This window comes from Littorina saxatilis, linkage group LG14, assembly GCF_037325665.1.
Source record: "Littorina saxatilis isolate snail1 linkage group LG14, US_GU_Lsax_2.0, whole genome shotgun sequence".
NCBI classification, from domain to species: Eukaryota; Metazoa; Mollusca; class Gastropoda; order Littorinimorpha; family Littorinidae; genus Littorina; species Littorina saxatilis.
Window position 1 is genome coordinate 44,451,022 of NC_090258.1, and position 22,854 is coordinate 44,473,875.

At 42.1% G+C, this 22,854-nt stretch overlaps 1 protein-coding gene and 1 long non-coding RNA gene across 2 annotated transcripts in view; both read right to left on the reverse strand.

Annotated features, from left to right (window-relative positions):
• LOC138947851 (protein timeless homolog) overlaps nt 1–22,854 on the reverse strand; it is a 90,533-nt gene that overhangs the window by 51,911 nt on the left and 15,768 nt on the right. Inside the window, exons 11-18 of the mRNA XM_070319411.1 lie at nt 22,502–22,766; nt 20,712–20,824; nt 12,366–12,470; nt 11,662–11,765; nt 10,283–10,361; nt 9,051–9,181; nt 6,829–6,988; nt 5,561–5,641 (exon numbers count right to left, since the gene is read on the reverse strand). Coding sequence (XP_070175512.1) covers nt 5,561–5,641; nt 6,829–6,988; nt 9,051–9,181; nt 10,283–10,361; nt 11,662–11,765; nt 12,366–12,470; nt 20,712–20,824; nt 22,502–22,766 — 1,038 coding nt within the window. The remainder of the gene's footprint in view (nt 1–5,560; nt 5,642–6,828; nt 6,989–9,050; nt 9,182–10,282; nt 10,362–11,661; nt 11,766–12,365; nt 12,471–20,711; nt 20,825–22,501; nt 22,767–22,854) is intronic.
• Nucleotides 13,618–16,972, reverse strand: LOC138947853 (uncharacterized). The gene is made up of 2 exons (XR_011449842.1): nt 16,515–16,972; nt 13,618–16,331 (listed from the first exon to the last, which is right to left on the reverse strand). It is a non-coding gene; the product is annotated as an uncharacterized lncRNA (long non-coding RNA).

Sequence of the window (22,854 nt, forward strand, 5' to 3'; positions counted from 1 at the left end):
CCACCTCAAGGATTCTCAAAAGCAATGCATAGTAACATTGAAAAAACAAAAGTGATGTGGACACAATACAACTCCAAAGTGGAAGTAGCTGACTGTAGTGTGTGTAAAACGTTTGCCGAACAAATGGCCGGTTGTCGTAAAAAAACAAAAAAAGCCAGTGAAAAAGCTGCTAGTCCGCAAAGAAAAAGCACATGTGTTGACAGTACTGATGCCTGTACAAGCAATTCTATTGTTGAAACCTTTCAGCCACAGTGTTCTTCAACACCTGAAACAAAAACCGCAAGCCGTGTGGTCAAAAAACGTCTGTTCGACCTGCTGACATCTCGCAAGGGTACGACTCAGAGTCAGAGTGATGTAAGTACTAACAATGACACAGTCGTCGTGTCAGCTGCTTCAACATCATTTCAAACCCAAGCCCCAGCAGAATCAAACGATAACACACCTGTAGCAAAGTCTGTATCTCAGTCACAGAAAGCAACAGATACTAACACTGTTTTGTCAAAAAACAAACCACAAACCCAACTCCGCCCAATAGAACAGTTGCAAGCACCTTTGACAAAAAAAGAGGAAGAGTATTTAACTGGCTTAGTTAGGGTGAAACTGGCACAGTCAGATGACAAGAAGACGTTGATATGTAAGACAAAAGCACAGCCACTTGTCCTAAAGAAAATTGTGAGAGCGAAAAAGTCATCAGCGCTAGTTTCTACTCCAATGAGGAAGAGAAGAGCAAAGGAAATTGCCAACTTGAGAAAAGAAATTTCCGGTTCCACGGAAGCTGACATAATAAAACAACAAAGCACTGAACTCAAGCACACTACAAAGCGCAAAAGGGATGACATTCTGAAAACAGCTGGGTTGGGACAGGCACGCGTCTCTTCAAAATCAGCAGCTCAAATTAGAGCAAAACTGTCACTTAGCTGGGCAAAACAAAGGCAGTTGCGAAAATTAAACAAGGCAATGGGAATAAAAATGGAGTGTGAGAAAAAGGAGAGGGAATTTCAGGAGGGAGTGCTTTGTGGGAAAATAGAAGTTTACACATTACGTCTCTCATGCATCAACAAAGCGACAAAGAAAGAGGAAGTTAGGGGCATTCCCGTGTCTTCTATTGTCAGCTGGCCCAAGTTTGTAACGGATCTCTTAGACCAGTACGACAAGAAGAACATGCTAACATGGCATAACAACACCTTGCCAGAAAATGAAATTTGGGTTAAAATCGGGGGTGACCATGGAGGGGGGAGTTTTAAAGTTGTTCTTGAAGTAGCAAATCTCCACAATCCAAATGCGAACTCAAAGTTGGTTGTGATGACTGAAGCCAAAGATTGTGCTGAAAACCTTGAAAAGATTTTAGGCAGCACTATTAAAGAGGGAGTTAGTGCTGTCAACGGCATGATGTGGAAAGGAAAAAGGCTGCGAGTGTTTATGTTTGGGGATTATGATTTCCAGTCAAAAATGTATGGACTGTCAGGAGCCCAGAGTAGTTATCCATGTCTTTGGTGCAAGACTTCCAAAACGCAAATGCAATGGAGTCCAAGAGAAAAAGCCCCCAAAAGAACGTTAAGAAACATGAAAGAAGACCTCATAGGGTACCAAGAATCTGGCAGTGACAAAAAACATGCCAAAGACCACTACAACGTCATTCGTGCTCCAATATGGGACGTCAAAGTGAGTCATGTAGCGCCGCCTTACCTTCATTTGCTCCTTGGTGTTGTGAACAAACACCACGATCTTCTTGCAAATGAGTGTCACCAGCTTGACAAGCAAATAGCAGATGCCCTTTCTAAAATAAAACTGAGTGAAGAGCGTTTGGTGGTGATTGACAACACTACCGAAGCATTCAGAAGGTGTGTCAGAAAAATGTATAATCTCCGAGAAAAAGGGAAACTTAATCTGAAAACGTTTCCAGTCTTCGACAGATCTGAAGGACCAACAGTTGCAGGGGTTACTGAGATTTTGAATAAGCATAGCATAACACCTCAGGCCTTTTTTGGTGGTAGCTTCAATGGGAATCACTGCAACAAATACATTAAAGATGAAGTGATTACTGCCGTAGCAGACAGCGTAGAAAGAAGGGCATTTATCCTGACAGATGATTATGGCGTGCACACCCTTGCAGGTCAAATCAAAGACAAACACACCCGTTTGAACAGTCTTTACTCCAGTGTGCACAGGCTTGTGTCACACACAAAACCAGTTGGGAAAGATGACCTTCCTGGCATCCAAGTAGCTATTTCTGAATACATGGAGTTCTACAGAGGTAACGTGTGCCTTGACAACGTTAATGTCATCCCAAAGCAGCACATACTTGAAGCACATTGTGTAGAGTTTATGGACAGGTGGGGGATGGGGCTTGGTTTGATGGGTGAACAGGGCGGCGAAAAAATACATTCTGACGTCAACAATTTGAAAAGGAGAGTTTGGGGCATGAAAAACAAGGGACAGCAACTTTGCCAGTTAATGAAAGAGCAACAAATTAAGACCTCACCGATGCTGCTTGACACCCCGCCAAAAACAAAATCCTAAACAAGAATGATAAAAAGTCATTGAGGCCTTTAGCATATTGACACAATAACAGCTCTAAAACATTGTTTTTTGTTGTTTGTTTTTCTTCTAAAATTGTACATATTGTTTTTTTTCTTCTTCTAACAATGTACATTGTGTTTTTGTTTTGTTTTTCTTTCTAAAAATGTACATAGTGTGTGTGTGTGTGTGTGTGTGTGTGTGTGTGTGTGTGTGTGTGTGTGTGTGTTCATATGCGTGTGAGGGAATGTGATCCCGCGTAAAGAGTGTGTTTACACTCACATTTGAACCGTTTAGTTTGAAATTACACCCACTCTATTCCATTACAATGCACGTCATCTTTTTTTTCTTCAGCATCTCAGAGAAATAACAACCCCAACTGTTGTTGTGTTGTTTTGTTTCGTTTTGTCTGTTCTGTTTTGTTTGCGATAATGAAACAAACGTTAAATTGTCGTCGGATCGACGAGTTTTCTTTCCTGTGGTATATATATACAAGTTTGTGAGAACAATACGAGTGAAAAACTGTGTTGAAAAACTTTCAAATCGACTTGTGTGCTGCTATTGGATTACTGACCAACAGTTGCAGGGTCAGGTAGGCTTTTTGTTTTCTTCACATGCAGCTAACAATTTGCATGAACATGTATTGAAAGACCGTTTTTTCTTTCTTTTATATTACAGGCATTAATTGCACTATTTTGAATTATATAAACGCAAAACAAATTTCACATGCGCACCATACGCATGCCTATAATATGTTTTTAAATACGACATTAATTAGTGTTCTTTTTTTGTGGCACATTTAGGATGTTTTGTTTACTGTGTTGTCTTCTGCCGTCTTACATACTGTGCCGTTCCTGTTTCTTTAAATGCAACATGCACATGTTTTTCAGAGTGTAAAGAGTGGCATAATTATATACTTGAGGAGCAAACACTTTTTCTAATTCTCTCATTTACCCTTTCTTCTGTCTTGAAAATTGTGGCATGTTTTGTTTCATACTATTGACATACATGTATTATCCGCCTATGTGTTGTCGGGGTATAATATCATGTGGCACTTCGCGCGGATTTGGGTGAGCGCGCGCGAGCTACGTTTTTTTTTCTCCTGTGGTATATTATATATACAAGTTTGTGAGACTTGTATAGGAGGGCCGTGAGGTAAGCTTTTTTGTTTTATTCACATGCAGCTAACACTGTAACATGAACAGTTTTCTTTCTTATATGTTACTGACATTATCTACACTATTTTGAATTATATACTTATATAAACGCAAAACAAATTTTACATGCGCACCATCAATGACTTCTACTAGTAGTCCTTGGCATAATATGTATGTAAATATACGACTGTATATACTCTACTGTTTGTATATATTTCGTAAAGTGTTGTATATATGTATTATGTACTTGGGGATTACCTTTGTCTTTATCTTTCATTATTTTGTGTTCTTTTATTGTGGCACATTTAGGATGTTTTGTTTACTGCGTTGTTTCAAGGTGTTTCATTAAATGCAGCATGCACATTTTTTTTCAGAGTGCAAAGAGTCGCATAATTATATACTTGGGGGGGGGGGGGGGGGGGGGAACACACTTTTTCTAATTCTCTCATGTATCCTTTCTTCTGTCTTGTGAATTGTGGCATGCATTGCAATAAATACAACTAAACACACTAAAAACATCAGTTCCGAAATAGGCAATATCTCTGTGGCCACCACACACTCAGAACGACTGCTATCTCTCTGCTCGACTGCTATCTCTCTGCTCGCGGCATCCAGGTTATCAACACAGCATAACAGAGAGCTGGGGCCACGCACGCTAGCGCTGCAGACAAAGAAGAGTGCAGGTCTGGCCCTATATATTTCAGGCGCCAGTGTGGGCGGAAGGGGTTGGAGGAAGGAAAGGGTAAATAGGCAGGAGGAGAGTGGTACTGCCGGTTATTTTTAGCTGGTGGCAGCCTGGCAGAGAGTACCTCACACGGAACACAGTGCTCTGTCTGTCTCTCTCTCTCTGTCTCTCGCTCTCTGTCTGTCTGTCTGTCTCTCTCTCTCTATGCTATCATCCCTCGGTAATAAAGTTTTCGAGTTCGAGTTCTGTCTGTCTGTCTCTCTCTCTCTCTCTGTCTGTCTGTCTCTCTCTCTGTCTGTCTCTCTCTCTCTGTCTCTCTCTTTGTCTCTCGCTCTCTGTCTGTCTGTCTCTCTCTCTCTGTCTCTCTCTCTCTCTCTCTCTGTCTGTCTCTCTGTGTCTCTCTCTGTGTCTCTCGCTCTCTCTGTGTCTGTGTCTCTCTCTCTGTCTCTCTCTCTCTCTCTGTCTGTCTGTCTCTCTCTGTCTGTCTCTCTCTCTGTGTCTCTCTCTCTGTTTCTCTCTCTCTGTCTCTCTCTCTCTGTCTCACACCTCTTAGCCACACACACTGTGTTACACATGACAATAAGACACATAATATATACAGTCACATGATGTATGAATGTGTGATGGTCAACATGATTGTTAAGAAAAGATGGTGCCTCTTAAGAGAGATGCTGTTGCTTAAAATCTTCTTTTTGTCCTCATAAATCAATTTTCATGCGAGAATCAAAATGTTCCTTCAATAAAACTAAAATATTGATGCTTTGTTTGCTTGATTCGGTTTGACAGAGTTCATAGACTATGATGAGTGTGGTGTTTTTGTGTGTGTGTGTGTGTGTGTGTGTGTGTGTGTGTGTGTGTGTGTGTGCACAGGATCCACAGACTACATTCATTGTTTGGAATCATTGTTCTCTCCAAATAGCTTCTAGTGTTGTTCCCAGTCATTCATACATACTTTTTATTTATCTGACACATTGCTCTGATCCCAGGCCGGTCGAATGCCCGATAGTTTTAAAACAACTTTGTTTGCGGCAAGCACATTTTGACTGATATATATTTTGAATCCAGATCCAACTGATCTATTGTCCTTAGTACCTAGGAACAACACTTCTGTCTGTATAACAGGATTACAGAAAATAATCAGACCAGATTGCCTCTAAATTCATCTCATATCAATGTGTACTGTCTATCTGTCAAGCCATACCTTGCCGCTCTGAAGATGGCCACGGCCTCCCCTGCTTTCTTTCTCCTCAGGGCTGTTTGGATTCGAACCATGGCGTCCACTCTGAAAATACACAAGAATAGTGAATACATGTACTTATCTTTTGAAATGTCATTTGGTTCTAACTTTCCTGTGCTGCTATTAAACAGATGGTGCACTTTGACTTTTATTATGTATATGTATGTATGTGTGTAAGAGAGAGAGAGAGAGAGAGAGAGAGAGAGAGAGAGAGAGAGAGAGAGAGAGAGAGAGAGAGAGAGAGAGAGAGAGAGAGAGAGAGAGAGAGAGAGAGAGAGAGAGAGAGAGAGAGAGAGAGAGAGAGAGAGAGAGAAAAAGCGTGTGTATGTGGTACACCCAGACCGTGTTACCTAAAAATAACATCACACACAGACTTTAAGTCATGATATCCAGCCAGATAAGAAATATTCTGAGTGACAGAAATCAAATAGAATTATGTTTTTGTTTTTTTATTCTTTACATATTTGACGACAGAGTATGGACTTACCATCACCATTTCACACCATCAATTTTTTTTTTAATTCAAAGATCCTTCAGGTCCCCATTACCATAATAAAGTTCAACAGAATTATCGTTATCGTTACAACAGAACTACAACTGTTCTTTAAGCCTGTCATTAATTGGACGAAGTCGACAACGTGAAGTATAAGCTGGCTGTACGAAGCTTTAGCACTGAGTTTTCGGTAAAAGGACTTTCAGGGTTCCTGCAGGGCAGAGCTGACACAATTCAATGAGTTTTCAAGGACATTTCCAGGACCAAATAAATGCTTTTCAAGGACATGATTTTCCCCAAATTAATGCAAAGCACCGAGCTTACCTTCAGTTTTTCAAGTCTGCAAACTATTAGTCATTCCGTAGTTGTTTCCCTTGCCAACTTCCGGGAAGGGAAGCAACTACGGGTAACTAGTAATAGTTTAGTTCGTCTGCTTTCGTTTTCACTCGATCTTTTATTCTCCCAAAATGTGTGTACTGTATTTGACGAAAAAAAGGGTGTTGCATTTTTTTTTAAATAAGACAAGCTGCTGACGAAATGTATAGGCAACAATTTGGAAAAATCAAGTACTTTTCAATGACTATTTCACAAAACTCTATTTTCAAGCACTTTTCAAGGCCTGGAAAAGGTTTTCCAATTTTCAAGGAGTTTTCCAGGGTTCAAGGACTCTGTATGAACCCTGGACTTTGCGCAGTCTTCGCAAAGTCGACTTCGTATCCAATTAAGGACAAACTTTAACCTTTGTTGATCCACATCGACTTCAGAGGCCGCGTCAAAGGGAGCGATATCCTGCGGCACCTCGTCTCTCCCCTGAAGCAAGGCAGACAACTCTGACGTCCCTTTCTTCCAGAGGTCCTCCAGTTGCGATTGAGACGGCGCCTCGGGTTTATCGGCTGATGCTGCTTTCAATACACATGAAATAAAACAAAATAAAATGAACGGAAGAAGAAACAAGTCGCGTAAGGCAAAAATACAACATTTAGTCAAGCTGTGGAACTCACAGAATGAAACTGAACGCAGTGCAATTTTTCAGCAAGACCGTATACTCGTAGCATCGTCAGTCCACCGCTCGTGGCAAAGGCAGTGAAATTGACAAGAAGAGCGGGGTAGTAGTTGCGCTGAGAAGGATAGCACGCTTTTCTGTACCTCTCTTCGTTTTAACTTTCTGAGCGTGTTTTTAATCCAAACATATCATATCTATATGTTTTTGGAATCAAGAACCGACAAGGAATAAGATGAAAGTGTTTTTAAATTGATTTCGAAAATTTAATTTTGATCATAATTTTTATATTTTTAATTTTCAGAGCTTGTTTTTAATCCAAATATAACATATTTATATGGTTTTGGAATCAGAAAATGAAGAATAAGATGAACGTAAATTTGGATCGTTTTATAAAAAATTTTTTTTTTTTACAATTTTCAGATTTTTAATGACCAAAGTCATTGATTAATTTTTAAGCCACCAAGCTGAAATGCAATACCGAAGTCCGGCCTTCGTCGAAGATTGCTTGGCCAAAATTTCAATCAATTTGATTGAAAAATGAGGGTGTGACAGTGCCGCCTCAACTTTTACAAAAAGCCGGATATGACGTCATCAAAGGTATTTATCGAAAAAAAGAAAAAAACGTCCGGGGATATCATTCCCAGGAACCCTCATGTAAAATTTCATAAAGATCGGTCCAGTGGTTTGGTCTGAATCGCTCTACACACACACACACACACACATACACCATGACCCTCGTCTCGATTCCCCCTCTATGTTAAAACATTTAGTCAAAACTTGACTAAATGTAAAAAATTATGAGGAGCAGGCTCCACAAGAGAGGAAGGTCAAGAAACAGCTGGAGGCGTGACACAGAGGCAGAACTAAAGAGTCAGGGCAACAGCTGGAGGCGTGACACAGAGGCAGAACTAAAGAGTCAGGGCAACAGCTGGAGGCGTGACACAGAGGCAGAACTAAAGAGTCAGGGCAACAGCTGGAGGCGTGACACAGAGGCAGAACTAAAGAGTCAGGGCAACAGCTGGAGGCATGACACAGAGGCAGAACTAAAGAGTCAGGGCAACAGCTGGAGGCGTGACACAGAGGCAGAACTAAAGAGTCAGGGCAACAGCTGGAGGCGTGACACAGAGGCAGAACTAAAGAGTCAGGGCAACAGCTGGAGGCGTGACACAGAGGCAGAACTAAAGAGTCAGGGCAACAGCTGGAGGCGTGACACAGAGGCAGAACTAAAGAGTTAGGGCAACAGCTGGAGGTGTGACACAGAGGCAGAACTAAAGAGTCAGGGCAACAGCTGAAGGCGTGACACAGAGGCAGAACTAAAGAGTCAGGGCAACAGCTGAAGGCGTGACACAGAGGCAGAACTAAAGAGTCAGGGCAACAGCTGGAGGCGTGACACAGAGGCAGAACTAAAGAGTCAGGGCAACAGCTGGACAGAGATGGAAAGAGCAGCCCAGACCAGAGTGTGATGGAGAAACGTCGTCAATGGCCTATGCTCCGCTGGGGGCAAAAGCAAAAGAAAGAAAGAAGAGGCTCCACAACAATGATGAAAATATGTTGAAAATACCATGAGGGCCTACTTTATCAAGGTCTTTCATAAACATTAAAACATAACTTTTATTCAAAAACTGAATGTCACTAATATTCTCTCTTTAAAAATTGATAGCCTGGCAATTTTCCTTTCACAATTAAAACAACATTTTCTCACATAATTTCCTGTAAAGTTTCCATAAACAGTATGCAAGTTATTGTACATTCAAATCACAAGTTTCAAAATGCAAAGGGCTGAAAATAAGTCCTTTCTTCAATTCAAGAACCTGATTTGATTAATACTGCTGCTGGGAAGACAATGACGGACTTGATAAAGCCTGGAATATTTAAAGGAATGAAGAAAACCTTCATTCCCAAACTTCAATATAATGCGCGCGATATTGATGACTCTCCTAACACACACACAAACACACCTTTCTTGGCTTTCTTGTTGCGTTTCCGTTTTTTGCCGCCCTGTACCACCAGGTGGCTGCTGGTCTTGGTCAGCCGCTCCAGCATCCTGAGGAACAGGTGAGTGCTCTCCGCCAAGTCCTTCAGGTAACTCCTACAGGTAGACAGCAACAGGTATTGTTATATGAGTTGTGAGAGCTCTACACCATAACTCCTACAGGTAAACATGATCAATAGGTATTGTTAGATCGGTAATGACAGCTATCTACCAGGTCCTTCAGGTAATGACAGCTATCTACCAGGTCCTTCAGGTAACTCCTACAGGTAAGCATCAAGCACATACACACTCTTTCTTTCTTTATTTATTTGGTGTTTAACGTCGTTTTCAACCGTTCAAGGTTATATCGCGACGGGGAAAGGGGGGGGATGGGATAGAGCCACTTGTTAATTGTTTCTTGTTCACAAAAGCACCAATCAAAAAATTGCTCCAGGGGCCTGCAACTTAGCACAATACATGACCCTACTGGGAGAATGCAAGTTTCCAGTACAAAGGTCCCAACCCTTCTTACACACTGCCCGACCAAAATCTTTACAAACATTGACTATATTCTATACAAGAAACACTTAACAAGGGTAAAAGGAGAAACAGAATCCGTTAGTCGCCTCTTATGACATGCTGGGGAGCATCGGGTAAATTCTTCCCCCTAACCCGCGGGGGGTACACACTCTTTGATTGCTACCCACAGAAATGGTGCATGGGTGAAATTGGTCACACATGTAAAAAGCCGCTCTTATGATGATGATGGAAGATGAAATGATGAGAAGTTTTATCACCATCTTTTGTCAACCACTTTTAGAAACACAGTTCAACTTCAAACTAGATCCAAGATTTGTGAGAAATATAAGACTGTAGCACTTCAATAAAATTACAAATACATTTTTCAACAAAAAAACTAACTAAATAAAATAAAACTATCACACACACACACACACACACACACACACACACACACACACACACACACACACACACACACACACACACACACACACACACAAACACGCACGCACGCACGCACGCACGCACGCACGCACGCACTCACACACACACACACACACACACACACACACACACACACACAAGCGCGTGCCTGCACACATTCTGACAGACAACCAAACAAGCAGCCAGCAAACTAAACCACTACGAACGCAAACAGAACCGAAACGCTCCTCTCTTGATAAGCAGTGACCATACCTGGAATTCTTGGTCTCGTCAAACCTCTTGAGCAGCGTGACAAAGATATCCCTGAACTCCATCACGTAGAATACGTTGCCTGAAACACACAAAAAACAAAAATACAGTTTTAAGACCCTCAAACTTTAGACTTTCTCCGCTTTTTCTCACAATTGTGGAGGTTCTAAAAGGGGATTCCACCAAATAAAATTCATATGCACAATCCATAACAGCCACATAAAACATCTGTAGAATCTGGTTTAAATAATGTTTTATTAAATCAAACATGGTACAACAATACAACGATAAACAATAGGGACACGAACTCAAGCGAACGCTTATATTACGCGCCCTACGTAGTTACAAATTAACAAAAATATGATGTCGGACAAACATTACTTATAAACTATGGAACTATCTAGGTAAACAGCATAGTTGAAGCAAACCAAAAAGAACAAGAGAAAGCTAGCAGGAGGAAGGGGGGGAGGGTGGAGGTGGGACGAAAGAATGGTAGGTACATATGAAAGATGAAGGTGGTTAGCGCATACAAAAAGAATATACATAGTACATTGTAAACTGTAATCCAGTGGCAAATAAGCAGTAGTTCGCTGAATATATAATTGAAAAAAGTATATAAAATAAGGGTTATTGGCATGGATATGCGTACTGAGTCAAATTAACAAAAATCTGTAGAATCTCCCTCCCCCTTTTGTGCGGAGATGAGAGTGAGTTATGCTTCATAAGACCGTTCATCGAAATCCCATGTAAGCTGCTTAAGGAGTCGCTGTGATTATGTTTGGGGAGGCAAAGGGCTAAGGTGGGTGAAATGATGCAAGACGCTTGCTGAACCAACACTGACTTTGGATGAGCGTGGTTAAGCAGTGTTGTTCCCAGGCCTAGGTCTTCGGTCTTTTGCTCAGTCATACTTTTTTGATCTGATGCATTGTTCTAATCCCGGACTTTTGAATGTTTGATAGCTTTGACACGTAGGTTGTCTTTTGATACAATTTGTTCAGCCAGAACATAATTACCCATGTACATTTTGAATCCAAGTCCAACTGGTCTATTGTTCTGTGTGTCTGGAAACCACACTGATCAAGTCTCTGGCGTGAGAATTGCTACATGCAGCCACACTCTAATCGACACAGTTGTTGAGAAAGTGTTATGCTGAAACTGTCAGTAAAATGAAACCATCTCTTAATGACCATTCAGGAGTCCCTGAGGTAAGATTTGCCACACGTATCCAGATTCTACAAATAATAAGACAACATTATGCTAAAATTGTTCACTTGATGAAACTAAGGTCAGAATTGCAAAAGTCAGTGTGTTTAGTGAAAATTGTATCCAGATTCTAAAGGAACAGACATCATGCTAAACTTGTTCTGTCAAGGAACACTTACTCTTGATGACCCTGGCCGAGTCTCTGAGATGAGAGTTGTTGGACTTGTCCATGGATTCCAGAGTCATCAACAGCTCCTGGTACGCTCGTAACGCAAGGTGGACTCTGCACACAGTCATAAATAATTGATTCAAAATCAAAATCAATGCTCATGAACACAGCCTGAACATTCTTCTGTTTAAAGAACTCACTACATAATCTCAGAACAAAACACAGAAGCAACACCATAATGTAAACTATAACCTTTTGCTCCGAACATAAAAATGAGCACTAATAACCCAAGATTTCATAAGATTTTAACCCTTTCCCTGCCTGAAGGGCGTCAGCTGATATCCTGGGCACAGGCAACAAACCGTTCAATATCAACAAGAGAAGAAGAAGAAAAACAACAAACAATGTGTGTGTGTGTGTGTGTGTGTGTGTGTGTGTGTGTGTGTGTGTGTGTGTGTGTGTGAGTGTGTGTGTGTGTGTGTGTGTGTGTGTGTGTGTGTGTGTGTGTGTGTGTGTGTATATGTGTGTGTGTGTGTGTGTGTGTGCACGGTGTGTTCATTTATACATCAAGGGCTCACTATAAGTTGTCACTTCAGGTCAATACAGGTAATGCTTTGTATACACATATTTACTGGCAGCCAGCAGGTAATCTCTGAAATTCACATGCATGGTGGAACAGTAAAAGCAAATGACAAAATTGGCGTAATGACCAACCTCCGTCCCCATGCAATGGCTTCTTTCTTTTCCACCATGATCATCTCGTAGTAACGCAGCAAGTTGTTGTATATGTAGTGCAGCGTGGGTACTGACATGGTCTCACTGAAAACAGAAATAAGTACGGTCAAATGGATTAAAGGACCAGACCACGCTGTTTTAAAGGTTATTAGAACCACTAACCGATGACTGAAGGTTAGAGAAATGCACCTAAAGATTCCAAAAATGTAAAGAAATTCACCGATTCGTAGCTTAATCATTGTGATTTAATTAAAAACGTTCCGCCAAATTCGTCTGCTAAACGAGACTTCGAAATGGCCGCCAGTAGACGAGAACCGGCTGTGACGTCACTTTGTGTTTGGAAACCGAAAGTTACAGCTTACGCTCAAGTGGGCGTTTGCCTAAATCGAGCATCAACAGCACGCCGAAGGAATGCGCACGGCTGCTGATAGCTATGAAGTATAGAAAAAGGGTTCAGGCATCAGTTGTCACCTTTTTCCGATGGGCTTACAACTTCTGCAGCAAGACTGATTAACTGGAAACGGCCAACACGATGTGCTGTGTTTCGCGACACTTTCTTCCAATGCGAACGCAGTTAAGCCGGCAAGAAAACCTGGCACACACAAAACAGCTGTTGCCTAACGCAGTTCCAGTTCCGACAATTGTTGACCACTCACAGGAGGTCAGAAACCGGATACCAATCAGTGTCATCAGAACGATCTGCTTTCACTAAACGCAGACGAAAGGAAGTGAGTACATGAATACTGAATGTGTTCTGTAAGGGATAGGGGTTCAGTGTCACTGGGCGTTTTTGTCAGACTGACAGTATTTGTAGTGGAATGGCATCTGTTCCTAATTTTAAGCACATGTGTTAAGATTACAGATTAAAACATATATCTGTTACTACATGCCCGTCCCCATGCACCCACCTTAAAGTTCCCTCTCTCTCTCCCTCTTTTACACTCACCTGGGTAATCGATGAGTCTCAGGTTTAATCAGTGTCCGTCCATATACACATAGACATTCACACAAACACACACACGTTGTTATAGTTGTTATCTTTTAATTCAGTGTTGTATTAAATGGATAAAGAAATCGTTAATACAGCAAGCTTGCATGAATAATTTGCTGTTGTCCTTTTTTTCAGATCAGGTTCTGTAATACAGTAATTATAATTAATACAAGTACAAATTCATGTTTGCAGTCATACTCATAGTGTGTGAGTGTGTGTGTGTGTGTGTGTGTGTGTGTGTGTGTGTGTGTGTGTGTGTGTGTGTGTGTGTGTGTGTGTGTGTGTGTGTGTGTGTGTGAAAAGCACTTTGATACTTAAAACATCTGTGTTATTTGATTTTATTACAAAACTGCAGTCAGAATATTAAGCAGACCTATTCCAACAATACATTTTGATCAGCAGTAAATGTAATGTCAAATTATGAACAACAATCATGTGAGCAGATATATCTAACAGAAACAAATAGTCTAGCAAAATAATACAACCAAACTGTACATGTATGGACATCATCATCCACATAAAAAAAATTGATTGTAGGAAGAGCACTCTGTGTTATTACCACTGCTTCAGTCAAACTGCCAGTTCAACTTTATCTCTGTGGGTTGTTTTTTTCTCTCAGAGTAACATGGGAAAAAAACCTTTAAAAAACTTGCATGCTACAGAGCTGGATTGTTTCTAGTGATCATGCAGCATGATTTATCCGCATAGAAAACTACTGAAACACCTAAACAGAAATAACAATGTCTACAGAAAAAATCCACTGTTTGATTGCTGTCTGTAGTACTCCTCTTGCTAACAGTGGTATTAAAATAATTAAAACAGCTATGCTCTCTTGGGGGGGGGGGGGGGGGGGGGGGAAGTACTCAGTACTTTTTGTGTCTACATAGGCAAAACAAAACTATGCAATGTTTCAGATTTCCTGACCCACCCTATGTTTTTCCTCCTTATCCTGGACTATTTTGGACTCTTACAAAAATGTACTTCAAAAATGACAAATCTTAATTTTGCAGGCTTACAAGGAAATTGACTCTTCTCTTACAACCAGAATACACCATGATTTCAAGCAAATAAAAAACTACATGCACCTGAGAAAAAACCCACTTTAATTCAAGAAGTTAGACCTCCTAACCCCAGCTTTTCAATTCAATTCAATACGTTGTTGATGTTGATTATGGAGCTTAACGTCCTCCCAGGTAACTAGGGACCTATATTGGGACATGATTTTTTATACAATGTTAAAAGTGTAGGGTGTAATGGGGGGGAGGGGGACTGCAGGGTGACGGGGTGTAGTCGCTAATAAATTTAAAGGTGCGTTTATTATCTAATATACCAGACATTTTGTTTTGGCTGGTGTACAGAATAACATCACATAAAATCGCACTCGCAAAACATACAAAACACATAAAATGTACACATCAGTACACACATAACCCAAACCACGCATATCCATACCAGCACCATCACACACATATCCACATACATACTCTAGTTTGTACATTATAAAAATAAATACATTATGATTAATATCATTACTAGTCAACTTAAATTCAGGCTCAAAATAGGTCTTAAGATGGATGTTATTTAGTGTAATGAAGAGATTATAAAAACCAAAAAAAGCTATGAGAAAGAAAGTATGAAAGAATTATGCCCATTCTCCAGTGAAAGTTCTGCTGATTGTGGTAACTTTTTTTTCTGTCTAAAACAGGCATCAGGTTAACTGAAGGAGCTGTTTGAGGGGGTGGTGATCCTAACACTGGTCTATGGCAACACTGGCCTATGGCAGCTACAACAAAGCTCTGCATACACAGCAAGACTACAATGCAACAGTGCCCAGACTTTGACTGCTACAGCTAGACCAGTTGACAAAGCTCAAGTTGTCACCAAGCAGGACGCCCCAACTGGTGACCAACTATATAGACTGAGGCTGCCTATCTCCAAATCTGCCAAAGCAAGAATTGTTATGCAAGCTCCACATTTCTGTTTGCAGTTTAAGTATGCAATGGTTATGCACATCCCCCCCCCCCCCCCCCCACACACACACACCCCGCAGTTGAGAGTTGTAATGTACTTTTTATTTATCTTACATATATTTGAAGCCTGTGTAGCTCTGTGACAGAAAGAGGTCTCTGATGGCAGTGACCAGACAGGCAGGAAGAACTTTCCTGTTCTTTCGGAAAGTCAGTGAGTGTGCAACTTGTCGGTATGTTCTGAACACATCAAAACATGTTCTTTAATTTAAGCTACATAATATCATGTGGATGCACTGATTGGGTGTAAATAATAACAGCAATTGGTACAGTCAATTCACTAAATGTGCAACAGAACCCTAATCATCAGACATTTTACAACAGCAAACTTCAACAGTCCTTTTACTTTCCTGAATGTCATTATTATTTATTAAAACATGCATCTAGAGCAACATACATATAAATCTTCTTTTATTAAAGTTCATCTGAAATTCAGGCTGCTTTCCCATGCAAAGTACAAATGCAAGTGTCCATAAACCAGGGTTTAATACATGTAGTATGTGAGTGAGTTCTGATGAAAAAGTGATTGTGTTGTAATATTGGTTATTACTGAGTGTTGATGTTACAATGATTACATTATAAAAACAACAACAACAGAACAATGTGAAGAGCAAACTTCTTCTGTGGGCATGCAAGTGAGTTAATCTTGTGTGTGTGTGAAACTATATGTGCCTGAGTGTTACAAATTTAAATGACAACAGTTTTCTTGATAGCCTTTAAAAACAACAACAAATACATACATTTAACAATCAAACAAATATAGGCACCTCAAAAAAAGTTGTATGTACACCTTCGTGGCTGGTGATGCATTCTTGCTCCCCTGCAAGTTTTCATTCTACAATGTACCTCAGGCTAGCTTCCTCTCTCTCTCAAATCTGCCCCTCCCACACAATACAACAGGTACAGTGGCCACTCTGACACCAGTCTCTGAAATAATCAAGAACAGTTAAAACTGCGATGAGCTGTTGTTCTTTTACTCGTGCATGCAATGCATGAACACTTAAACAATATCCCACTTATTCGCGAGTGCGTTGACAAGGCGAGAGTGAAAAAAATAGCACAGACTCGAAAGCAGACGATAAGTTCAGCACAGAGAGCGGGCGTGTTTACCTTTGATCGCTGAGACAAACAGAGTCGCAATTTTCATCGTCACTGTCTTTTCACTACTGCTGGAAGTGGCCTCCGCTCCTCATCTTTCATGCTTGATTCGAGGAGAGAAACTGGTAGTTCGAACATGTACGGTTCAATTTCGTCTGCAGTTACGCTTGTTGCCATGTTGGTAAACAACCATCTTCACACAGTGTGACGTCACGGATAATTTATTCATAAGCCAGTCTCGCGAAGATCACGCGGCACAATGGCGGGTCGTTTTGGAGAAGAAATCCGTCGCTTCGGTCACGAAATTCGTCGGATTACGGCCTTAGAAGATTCCGAAGTAAACCAAACATTGTTGAAGACGGTAAGAAAGTGGTTTTCTAACTAACTGCAAACATCGGGAAGTGTTCGGTCGCGCAGGAACACGATTCGAAGCGTTTTTGACGCTAAAACAGCATGGTCTGGACCTTTAATACAAAGCGGTGCTGATTTTCCAAAAAATATTACAACAACAACAAAACAGTGAGTCCAGAGATGGTCTCAAATCAGAAGTTTGAATTTGTGTCATGAAAGAACTATCAGCAGTCAAAGCAGAATCAAAGCAAAATCTTTGCATACCTTGAGTCATTTATCACTTGTAAACAGACCCTGACACAAGCACACCCACCTTACAGAGACAGAGACATGTGAACACACACACCTTACAGAGACAGAGACATGTGAACACACACACCTTACAGAGACAGAGACATGTGAACACACACACCTTACAGAGACAGAGACATGTGAACACACACACCTTACAGAGACAGAGACATGTGAACACACACACCTTACAGAGACAGAGACATGTGAACACACACACCTTACAGAGACAGAGACATGTGAACACACACACCTTACAGAGACAGAGACATGTGAACACACACACCTTACAGAGACAGAGACATGTGAACACACACACCTTACAGAGACAGAGACATGTGAACACACACACCTTACAGAGACAGAGACATGTGAACACACACACCTTACAGAGACAGAGACATGTGAACACACACACCTTACAGAGACAGCGACATGTGAACACACACACCTTACAGAGACAGAGACATGTGAACACACACACCTTACAGAGACAGAGACATGTGAACACACCCACCTTACAGAGACAGAGACATGTGAACACACACACCTTACAGAGACAGAGACATGTGAACACACACACCTTACAGAGACAGAGACATGTGAACACACACACCTTACAGAGACAGAGACATGTGAACACACACACCTTACAGAGACAGAGACATGTGAACACACACACCTTACAGAGACAGAGACATGTGAACACACACACCTTACAGAGACAGAGACATGTGAACACACACACCTTACAGAGACAGAGACATGTGAACACACACACCTTACAGAGACAGAGACATGTGAACACACACACCTTACAGAGACAGAGACATGTGAACACACACACCTTACAGAGACAGAGACATGTGAACACACACACCTTACAGAGACAGAGACATGTGAACACACACACCTTACAGAGACAGAGACATGTGAACACACACACCTTACAGAGACAGAGACATGTGAACACACACACACCCAACACTGACACAAGCACACACACCTTACAGAGACAGAGACATGTGAACACACACACCTTACAGAGACAGAGACATGTGAACACACACACCTTACAGAGACAGAGACATGTGAACACACACACCCAACACTGACACAAGCACACACACCTTACAGAGACAGAGACATGTGAACACACACACCCAACACTGACACAAGCACACACACCTTACAGAGACAGAGACATGTGAACACACACACCTTACAGAGACAGAGACATGTGAACACACACACCTTACAGAGACAGAGACATGTGAACACACACACCTTACAGAGACAGAGACATGTGAACACACACACCTTACAGAGACAGAGACATGTGAACACACACACCTTACAGAGACAGAGACATGTGAACACACACACCTTACAGAGACAGAGACATGTGAACACACCCACCTTACAGAGACAGAGACATGTGAACACACCCACCTTACAGAGACAGAGACATGTGAACACACACACCTTACAGAGACAGAGACATGTGAACACACCCACCTTACAGAGACAGAGACATGTGAACACACACACCTTACAGAGACAGAGACATGTGAACACACACACCTTACAGAGACAGAGACATGTGAACACACACACCTTACAGAGACAGAGACATGTGAACACACACACCTTACAGAGACAGAGACATGTGAACACACACACCTTACAGAGACAGAGACATGTGAACACACACACCTTACAGAGACAGAGACATGTGAACACACACACACCCAACACTGACACAAGCACACACACCTTACAGAGACAGAGACATGTGAACACACACACCTTACAGAGACAGAGACATGTGAACACACACACCTTACAGAGACAGAGACATGTGAACACACACACCCAACACTGACACAAGCACACACACCTTACAGAGACAGAGACATGTGAACACACACACCCAACACTGACACAAGCACACACACCTTACAGAGACAGAGACATGTGAACACACACACCTTACAGAGACAGAGACATGTGAACACACACACCTTACAGAGACAGAGACATGTGAACACACACACCTTACAGAGACAGAGACATGTGAACACACACACCTTACAGAGACAGAGACATGTGAACACACACACCTTACAGAGACAGAGACATGTGAACACACACACCTTACAGAGACAGAGACATGTGAACACACCCACCTTACAGAGACAGAGACATGTGAACACACCCACCTTACAGAGACAGAGACATGTGAACACACACACCTTACAGAGACAGAGACATGTGAACACACCCACCTTACAGAGACAGAGACATGTGAACACACCCACCTTACAGAGACAGAGACATGTGAACACACACACCTTACAGAGACAGAGACATGTGAACACACACACCTTACAGAGACAGAGACATGTGAACACACACACCTTACAGAGACAGAGACATGTGAACACACACACCTTACAGAGACAGAGACATGTGAACACACACACCTTACAGAGACAGAGACATGTGAACACACACACCTTACAGAGACAGAGACATGTGAACACACACACCTTACAGAGACAGAGACATGTGAACACACACACCTTACAGAGACAGAGACATGTGAACACACACACCTTACAGAGACAGAGACATGTGAACACACACACCTTACAGAGACAGAGACATGTGAACACACACACCTTACAGAGACAGAGACATGTGAACACACACACCTTACAGAGACAGAGACATGTGAACACACACACCTTACAGAGACAGAGACATGTGAACACACACACCTTACAGAGACAGAGACATGTGAACACACACACCTTACAGAGACAGAGACATGTGAACACACACACCTTACAGAGACAGAGACATGTGAACACACACACCTTACAGAGACAGAGACATGTGAACACACACACCTTACAGAGACAGAGACATGTGAACACACACACCTTACAGAGACAGAGACATGTGAACACACACACCTTACAGAGACAGAGACATGTGAACACACACACCTTACAGAGACAGAGACATGTGAACACACACACCTTACAGAGACAGAGACATGTGAACACACACACCTTACAGAGACAGAGACATGTGAACACACCCACCTTACAGAGACAGAGACATGTGAACACACACACCTTACAGAGACAGAGACATGTGAACACACACACCTTACAGAGACAGAGACATGTGAACACACCCACCTTACAGAGACAGAGACATGTGAACACACACACCTTACAGAGACAGAGACATGTGAACACACACACCTTACAGAGACAGAGACATGTGAACACACACACCTTACAGAGACAGAGACATGTGAACACACACACCTTACAGAGACAGAGACATGTGAACACACACACCTTACAGAGACAGAGACATGTGAACACACACACCCAACACTGACACAAGCAAGCACACACACACACATACACACCACACACCTAACAAAGTCGACGTGACCGCTATGATGCCGACAGAACTCCATGAAGAACTGCATGGACCACAGGTAACAAGTCTCGTCACACACACACACACACCCACAACACACACCTGACAAAGTCGACATGACCGCTATGATGCCGACAGAACTCCATGAAGAACTGCATGGACCACAGGTAGTACGTCTCATCCAGGTCCTGTGTCGTCTCTCGCACCAGGTTATCCTGACACAAGAACACCACAACTTTTGATGTCGGCCGCAGACACAGAGAGGGCAACATTTAAAACTGAAGATTATTTTGGATGAGACTAAGTTTTCACCATGGTGGTGCATGTGATCGGATGAGACTAAGTTTTCACCATGGTGGTGCATGTGATCGGATGAGACTAAGTTTTCACCATGGTGGTGCATGTGATCGGATGAGACTAAGTTTTCACCATGGTGGTGCATGTGATCGGATGAGACTAAGTTTTCACCATGGTGGTGCATGTGATCGGATGAGACTAAGTTTTCACCATGGTGGTGCATGTGATCGGATGAGACTAAGTTTTCACCATGGTGGTGCATGTGATCGGATGAGACTAAGTTTTCACCATGGTGGTGCATGTGATCGGATGAGACTAAGTTTTCACCATGGTGGTGCATGTGATCGGATGAGACCAAGTTTTCACCATGGTGGTGCATGTGATCGGAGGTTGCCTGTAGGAGAAACAAAAACATTAACGGCACACACCTGTGAGTTTTTGTTTGTTTGTTTGTTTGCTTAACGCCCAGCCGACCACGAAGGGCCATATCAGGGCGGTGCTGCTTTGACATATAACGTGCGCCACACGCAAGACAGAAGTCGCAGCACAGGCTTCATGTCTCACCCAGTCACATTATTCTGACACCGGACCAACCAGTCTTAGCACTAACCCCATAATGCCAGACGCCAGGCGGAGCAGCCACTAGATTGCCAATTTTAAAGTCTTAGGTATGACCCGGCCGGGGTTCGAACCCACGACCTCCCGATCACGGGGGGGAAGCTTTACCACTTGACCAACCGTGCCGGTATTGCTGTCTGTGTTGATGTCACACTGGAGAGTAACACCATAACAAGTATTGCTGTCTGTGTTGATGTCACACTGGAGAGTAACACCATAACAAGTATTGCTGTCTGTGTTGATGTCACACTGGAGAGTAACACCATAACAAGTATTGCTGTCTGTGTTGATGTCACACTGGAGAGTAACACCATAACAAGTATTGCTGTCTGTGTTGATGTCACACTGGAGAGTAACACCATAACAAGTATTGCTGTCTGTGTTGATGTCACACTGGAGAGTAACACCATAACAAGTATTGCTGTCTGTGTTGATGTCACACTGGAGAGTAACACCCTAACAAGTATTGCTGTCTATGTTGATGTTACACTGGAGAGTAACACCATAACAAGTATTGCTGTCTGTGTTGATGTCACACTGGAGAGTAACACCATAACAAGTATTGCTGTCTGTGTTGATGTTACACTTGCTCTACCTGGACATCCCCTTGGACAAGATTTTGAACTTTTTAAAGATCAAGATTTGTAACAAGATTTGAAGACACAAGTGTGAAAAGACATGAGCTTTATAGAACCTTCTTTTTAACAGTGATAGACCTTAATGTAAATAGACCTTAATGTAAATAGTTTCAAAAGGACTAAATCTTACTTCTGGTATCTTTTAACTAATTGCTCAAAAGTGCTTGAGGGAGATAATAAAGTTGTCCAATTTCCCACCATGACAGCATACATGAGGGAGATAATAAAGTTCTCCAATTTCCCACCTTGACAGCATACATGAGGGAGATAATAAAGTTCTCCAATTTCCCACCTTGACAGCATACATGAGGGAGATAATAAAGTTCTCCAATTTCCCACCTTGACAGCATACATGAGCGGGTTGTAGGCGTTTTCCAGAAACTGTACGCAGAACTCTTTGAGCCCCAATCGGATGCTGAGCGTTGAGCGTCGAATGACGGTGGTGTCTTTGATTGGCGCTCGGTTCCGGGGTCGCTTGCGTCGTTTCTTGTTGGTGTCGAGCGTGAAGTTGTCGGCGTCCTGGACAGACTTGTGGTAGATGAGCTCCTTGTCGCCCAGAGACTTGGTGTTCGTCATCACGTATGTCCCCCCGAAGTTGGAGTGTCTGCAAACAGAGAAGAGTAAATGAGTATAGACTTTCTAACCACTCTACAACCTTCAGCTACAGGTTATAGACTTTCTAACCACTCTAC